Source organism: Scylla paramamosain, chromosome 29 (assembly GCF_035594125.1).
Source record: "Scylla paramamosain isolate STU-SP2022 chromosome 29, ASM3559412v1, whole genome shotgun sequence".
NCBI lineage: Eukaryota > Metazoa > Arthropoda > Malacostraca > Decapoda > Portunidae > Scylla > Scylla paramamosain.
In genome coordinates this window covers 19,056,880-19,064,379 of record NC_087179.1, presented here as the reverse complement: position 1 = coordinate 19,064,379, position 7,500 = coordinate 19,056,880, and the positions used below count along the sequence as shown (strand labels likewise).

At 45.6% G+C, this 7,500-nt stretch overlaps 1 protein-coding gene across 2 annotated transcripts in view; it reads left to right on the top strand.

Moving 5' to 3' along the window:
- Positions 1-7,500, top strand: part of LOC135115554 (serine protease filzig-like) — a 38,827-nt gene that overhangs the window by 29,477 nt on the left and 1,850 nt on the right. For both annotated transcript variants that reach the window (XM_064032448.1, XM_064032447.1), the window contains exons 3-7: positions 2,333-4,548; positions 5,131-5,452; positions 5,984-6,170; positions 6,529-6,794; positions 7,178-7,332. In XM_064032448.1, coding sequence (XP_063888518.1) covers positions 2,333-4,548; positions 5,131-5,452; positions 5,984-6,170; positions 6,529-6,794; positions 7,178-7,332 — 3,146 coding nt within the window. The remainder of the gene's footprint in view (positions 1-2,332; positions 4,549-5,130; positions 5,453-5,983; positions 6,171-6,528; positions 6,795-7,177; positions 7,333-7,500) is intronic.

The following is a 7,500-nucleotide window of genomic DNA, read 5'->3' as shown; positions in this document are numbered from 1 at the left end:
TGGAAGGAAGATTAGGAAGGTCGGTCAAGGTTTGCTCAAGATCAGAATCAGAGAGAGAGAGAGAGAGAGAGAGAGAGAGAGAGAGAGAGAGAGAGAGAGAGAGAGAGAGAGAGAGAATATCCATTGAACACAGAATCAAAGCAAGTATCTACGTAAAAATAAATAAATAAACAGAGAGGTGAATTAGTAAATGAATAGATAAACAAAAAATAGATAAAAAAGAAAAGAAAAAGAAAAAGAAGAAAACAAACATGAATTAGCCAACATAAACCCAAAATTTTCTTTCACACACACACACACACACACACACACACACACACACACACACACACACACACACACACACACACACACACACACACACACACACACACACACACACACACACACACACACACACACACACACACACACACACACACACACACACACACACCTGGGTAATGATTGACGTGCGTGCAAGTTAGGAAGATTGTCAGGTATGCTTGAGACAGCTTGGGTTAAATATGCATACGATGATAAACTTTCTTATTTGTGCTATTAAGATGATAGGTCTGTCTGTCTGTCTGTCTGTCTGTCTGTCTTATACTGTTACTGTCATTATTATTATTATTATTATTATTATTATTATTATTATTATTATTATTATTATTATTATTATTGGTGTTGTTGTGTAGTTGAATTCACTCAGCAGTGTCTGTCTGTCTGTCTGTCTATTCGTCCACCTGTCATCTGTCTGTCTATCTATCAATCCATCTATTATGTCTGTCTATTAAGTGTTTGTTATCCATTATACCACAATATGTCTGCCTGTCTATCTGTCTGTGTGTGTGTGTGTGTGTGTGTGTGTGTATGTGTGTGTGTGTCCCGTCACTCTCTCTTCCCTGAAACCTTTTGTGGAGAAATTTTACGTTCACAGACATTTCCGTGAACCTTTCGCGGTTGGAGTTTCCTTCCTACTCTCTCTCTCTCTCTCTCTCTCTCTCTCTCTCTCTCTCTCTCTCTCTCTCTCTCTCTCTCTCTCTCTCTCTCTGGAGAGTCATAAAAAAGAAAATATTTGGTGTTTAGTTCATTCTGAGTTTTAAAAAGTTGCTTAACTGAGAGAGAGAGAGAGAGAGAGAGAGAGAGAGAGAGAGAGAGAGAGAGAGCATCTATGTTATGGTCGTGTAAGTCATAATTATCGATTTTGAAGGAAGAGAAACTAGACAAGCCACATCCCTGACCACACACGCACGTGACAAACTGAAGAGAAGAAACTACCATTATCAGGAGGAAAAAAATCAATCAGAGAAAATGGTCACGGCATAGAACTGGATCAAAGAAAACGGATACCATGAATGGGATACTGAAGAAAAATTGGATTTTGGCGTGAAAGTGTAGACTGCTGTAATAGAAGTTAGTAGAAATATGAAAAGAAAGTGCAGGAGAGGAGATTATGTTAGTATGGCTATATTCTGAGAGGAGACCCCCCCCCACAGAGGAAAAAAGACGATAAAAATGGAAGAGAGTATAGATTGCAGTAATTGACGTTAGTAGAAGTATGAAGAAAGACAAATAACTGACTGGAAGAAGAAGAAGAAGATTTAAAGTAGATTTCTATATGTATGTCCGTCCGTGTGTGTGTGTGTGAGGGGGAAAAAGGATGTGGAATTGTTTTGTCGTCACTTGTCAGTCATTCTTCCCTTCACTTTCTCTTCCTTGCCACTCACTCTCTCTATTCTATTGTGGCTGCAACTTCCTTTTTCCTCCGTCTCTTTGTGGTCTGGTTGGAAATGTTGCGTGCCTTTCTCTCTCTCTCTCTCTCTCTCTCTCTCTCTCTCTCTCTCTCTCTCTCTCTCTCTCTCTCTCTCTCTCTCTCTCTCTGGTTTTGACCGTAATAATAATAGTAATCCATTTCTTTTTTTTATTTGTTCCCGGCACATACTTAAATATTTGTCACACACACACACACACACACACACACACACACACACACACACACACACACACACACACACACACACACACACACACACACACACACACACACACACATGAAAATAACGAGATAGATATATTTATGAACTACTAACTGACAGAGATTATGAATATTTTAAAGGTGTTTGCTACTATTATATTTGCTATGATATTTTATTATTACGTATATTTACCATTACACCTACTACTATAAGTCAAACTCTAATAAAATAATCATGCACACAATTACACACATACACTCAACACACGAACCATAGTTATAATAATAGTTATAATTAATAGTTACATTTCCTTACCCTTCCTACAACCACCACCACCACCATGACCTCCTCTGACCTCCCCCTTCTCTCGGCAGGCTTACAGTCAGGGCAGCGGCGTCTGAAGATCGAGCCCCGGGGATGTGACGTCCTGGGCATCGTGGAGGGCAAGGAGGTGCGGCGCGGCGTGTGCATGTTCAACTTTGAGTGCTTCCAGCGAGGGGGCCGTGTTGTGGGGGCTTGTATTGATGGCTTCCTCTTTGGCGCCTGCTGCGTGAAGGATGATGAGGAGCTGGGAGAAGTCACTGAAGGAGGCTTAGTGACGGTGACAAAGACCCCAGGGAATGTGAAAAAGGAGGAGCTAGGAGAAGGAAGCTTAGCAGTGACTAAAGCACCAGGAAACGTGAAGGACAAGGTAGTGAATCCAGGGCCTGTGAGGACTAACCTGGAGGAGGAGAAATTAACAGGTGTTGAAGGAAGCTTAGCAGTGATGAAGGGACCAGAAAACGTGAGGGAAGAAGTAGTGAGTGCAGAACCTGAGAGGACTAACCTGGAAAAGGAGAAAGAGAAAGGAGATCTCCCTCAAAGTGTCTCTGGCGGAAAACTACCAGAGGACACGGGGAATGACTCAGGTGATGTGGAGAAGGAATCAGAAGGAGGAGGTAGTGAGAAAGACCAATTGAACTGGCCTTTAGTGAGTATGATGAATGTATCCAGTGAAGCAGTGAGGGACGAGGGAGAGGACAGTGTTGTGTTGCCAGGAATAGTGGAAGTGAATGACGGGGATAAGACAAGCTCCCTCCACACCACGACCCACAGAACCACCACTAAGGTTGCTATGGAGTCGTCCACCTCTCCTACCTCCACTAAGGGCACGACTGCGAATCAGGACACCACTCAGCATACAAAAGTGACGGAGAATGAAGAAGATGAGGTCGCCACTGTGATTCCTGATTCTGAGGGTATAACTGAGGCTGTCCCCTTCATGACCCTTCCAGATGACCACGAGGGCATGTCCACACTAGTATCTGAAGGGTTTGATGTCACAGATGTTTTGCTGGATGATGTATCTGACAGCAGCCACAGCACTCAAGCCCAACGTAGCTCTTCCCACTTACCACCCACCACGCCTCTCTCCCAGCCCACTACACCTGTCCTCCCGCACTTAACCTCCCACCCAATTACACCCAAACCTATTGACATTCTTGCAGAGACTAACTTCAATCTGTCAGTCCTAACTACCACTCAGGCTCCCACCACCACCCCCACCACCACCCAGCCACGGTCCACCTTTGCCCCAAGACCTGCAATGTTTCGGCCTAAGCCCCTCAGGACGACCACCAGCCCCAGGACACCACTGGACACAACACAGACGACCCTTGCTCTTACCACGCCAACGGTGATTGACAAAATGACTTCAGATGGCTTCTCAATGTCTACGCTGCCCACCACTACAGAAAACACCGCAGACGACCACTGGGCGACCCCGGAAACGACTGGGGATGTTCCAGTGCAAACTTGGACACTTTCCCCACAACGACCTATCATGGAAATCAGGCCACAGACACTCCCCACAACAACGACCCCTGAAATGACCACTACTGAAGAAAATGACGACTTCCTTCTCTTCTGGACACTCTCACCACAGCCTCCTATCGCCAATGCACGACCACAAACCACCACCGCCCCTGATAAAGACGACCCATTTGCCTTCTGGACGACAAAACCACCAGTGCAGTCTCAGCGACCCAACACACGCATCCCCGATGACCTGGATCCGATGCTGACCTGGACGACCACCTCTACAGCGCGACCTCAGGGGCTGGATGACCATGACCTGTACCTGGAGCCTGTGGTTGTGCCTGGGGATGTCCTACAGCACATAACTGGAGACCTGCTGGAACGACACCCGAACAGCACGACCACAGCAACAAGCGCACGACCCTGGGCCTCTTCCACGTACACCATACACACTATTCCTTACCCACTGCCTAGTGACAACAACATAGTGCAGTCTGGGACACCACACTCTACCACCACCGTTACGACCAAGACTCCTACAGCTACTACAAGACGTTCTAAGCCACCTAAAAGACGAAAATCTACAACTACAACCTCCACCACGACCCCAGCACACCCTTTCCCATCCCTGGCCACTACCACACGCCCCCCACCCACCACGGACGCCCCGATCTCCCCAATAGACCAGTTTATCGTGGACTTCATCAACTCCTCGCCTCCTGAAGAAGAATTTACCACCACCACCGTCACCCCAGAACCACCACCGCCGATAGACCTTGAGCTCCTGACGCAGGTGAGGATGTCGGGGAAGGGAAGGGAAAGGGTGTAGTAGTAGAAGTAGTAGTAGTAGTAGTAGTTGTTGTTGTTGTTGTTGTTGTGTGAGTAGGAGTAGAAATAGTAGTGGTATTGGTAGTAGTAGTAGTGGTAGTCGTTGTTCTTGTTGTTGTTGTGGCATTGCTGTATCTAATTATTTTTATTATGTTTGTTGTATTTGTTTAAAGAGAGAGAGAGAGAGAGAGAGAGAGAGAGAGAGAGAGAGAGAGAGAGAGAGAGAGAGAGAGAGAGAGAGAGAGAGTTTACCAATAAAAGAAGTATACCACTACTACTACTACTACTACCACCACCACCACCACCACCACCACCACCACCACCACCACCACCACCACCACCACCACCACCATTTCCCCTACAATAACCACCTGTCACTGAGTCACTAGGGAGCTTTAGAAGGAGATTAGACAAATTGATGGTAGGTGGAAATACGCAGGCATGCTTCATACAGGGACTGCCACGTGTAGACCTAATGGCTTCCTGTACCAACCTTGTGTCCTCATGTCCCACACACCCCAGTAACACCCTTCACTCCCTCCTGCAGCTCTTCAACCTTACCAACATCATCCCCGGCGAGGAAGGGTTTGTACCTCCCCTCCCTCCACTGTTCCCTCCCACCACCACCACCACCACTACCACCACCACTCCCAGACCACGTCCCTCCACGACTACCACCAGAAGACGACCCAAACCTCGACCGACTGTTCCAAGTATCCGACTGCCTCTTCTGACTACGACCAAACCGACCACCACCAGTACGACTACTACTACGACAACCAGTACTACAACTACTACTACGACTACTACTACCACTACTACGACTACTACACCGACGACGACGACTCCTGAGTGGAATTATAGAACGAGTGAGTAAACTGATGGTAAAATAAAAGGAGGAAAAGGAAAGAAAGGAAGAAAAATGACTCACTGAACATTGGTAGACTAGGAGTAAAAATGGACGCCACTTTCCCGTTTTCTTTGCTAAAGTAATCGTAGACTCTTGTAATTTTTTTTCTATTTATTTCTTAACTTCTAATTTTCACCATTACCATTTGCAAAACACAATTTTTCATGTCTTATTGCCCTTTTTGTATTTATCTCTATCTTTTTTTTTCACTATTTTTCTCATGTTTTTATCTCTTCTTCGTCACCAGACATAACACATCAAATTAACCGTGAAACATCACTATTATTCCTCATCTCATTCAAAATTCTCTAGTACAAAATATCTATTGACCCTTCACTACCCTCTGCAGAAGTTAAAAGGTTCGTTCTCTGACATGGAATACATTTTTTATGTTTTATGTTATGTATTATCCTTTCATGGCCTTCTGCAGGAGTTAAAAGTTTAATTCTCTTATGTGGTTTGTCTTTTAATTCTTCACCTCCTTCTACAGCGTGTGGGGTGCGGCCGCTGGCGAGAGAGGGGCGCATCGTGAACGGGGAGCTGAGTGAATATGCAGAGTGGCCGTGGCAAGCCCTTGTGAAGGAGTCAACATGGCTGGGTATCTTCACCAAGAACAAGTGTGGCGGTGTGCTGCTTAACAGACGCTATGTCCTCACTGCTGCCCACTGCCAGCCTGGGTGAGGAACTGGTTAAGTTAGATGGCTAAGAGAAGGTTAGGTTGGGTTAGGTAAGATAGGTAAGGAATTGAAAGGTTTAGACAAATGGAAATGCATATTAATTGTTAAAGAAGGCAGAACAAACATTGTGCTATAGATTATACTACAACTATAAGGTTCGTGACATAGTGTGGGAGTGGGACGCTCTCATAACTCAAGGACTCCCTGTATAGGCCCTGCGGAGACACAGTGCCAGCGTATAAGGCGAATCTGAATCTCTTGATCACCAACATGGTTTTTTTACATGGATTACATCTGACTCCTCAAAGTTTGTGACGTTATCAAGTAAAAGAACTAACTAACCTTCGCACCTTCACAGATTCCTGGCATCGCTCATTGTGGTGCTGGGAGAATACGACCTCTCAGACGACTATGAGCCAAAGCGAGTGGTGCAGCGGAATGTGAAACGAGTGGTGGTGCATCGTGGCTACGTGGCCAAGACCTTCGACAATGACCTGGCGCTACTAGAGATGGAGCGGCCAGTCACCTATGACGAGCACATAGTCCCCATCTGCATGCCCAAAGGAAATGAGGACTTTGTGGGCCAGATGGGTTACGTGACAGGCTGGGGTAGACTGTCATATGGTGAGTGAGTGAGTGAGTGAGTGAGTGAGGAGCGGGAGTGAAGATTACAAATGATATCTTGCTAATGTGTAACAAAGAATATGATATGAAGTGTTCTGTGTTCTTTTTAATTCTTTTGTGTTTGTCAGATGTTTGTGTTTGTGTTTGTGTTTGTCATTGTGCTTATATTTTTTTTTTGGGGGGGCTGGTTTGTGTGTGTTTGGGTGGATGAATGTGGGTGAATGAGTGGATGAGGTTGGGGTGTTGAGGTGTGGTAGTTGAAGAAGTGACTGCATGAAAGTTGGAGTTGGGTTTTGTATAGGAGAGAAAACAAGCCCTAGAAAGCACAAACCTTAGCCAAACCAATCTCCCCACCCCCTTCTCACCTTCTTCTAACCCTTCAGGAGGCCCAGTACCCGCCAAGCTGAATGAGGTGGCCCTGCCTGTCATAGAGAACCACGAATGCCAGCAGTGGTTCAACGAGGCTGGCCACCCCAAGAAAATCAAACCTGAATTCTTTTGTGCTGGCTACAAAGAAGGGAGGAAAGATTCATGTGAGGTGAGGAATGGATAGTGGTGGAGTGGTGGATGGCATGGGAAGGAAGGAGTGCAAGAGATGTGATTGACTGATAGATTCTTTGTTTGATTGACTGGTAGATAGATAAATTATTTGATTGTTTGAGGATAAGTGAAAATATAGGCACGTTTAATACAGGGACCGACACGT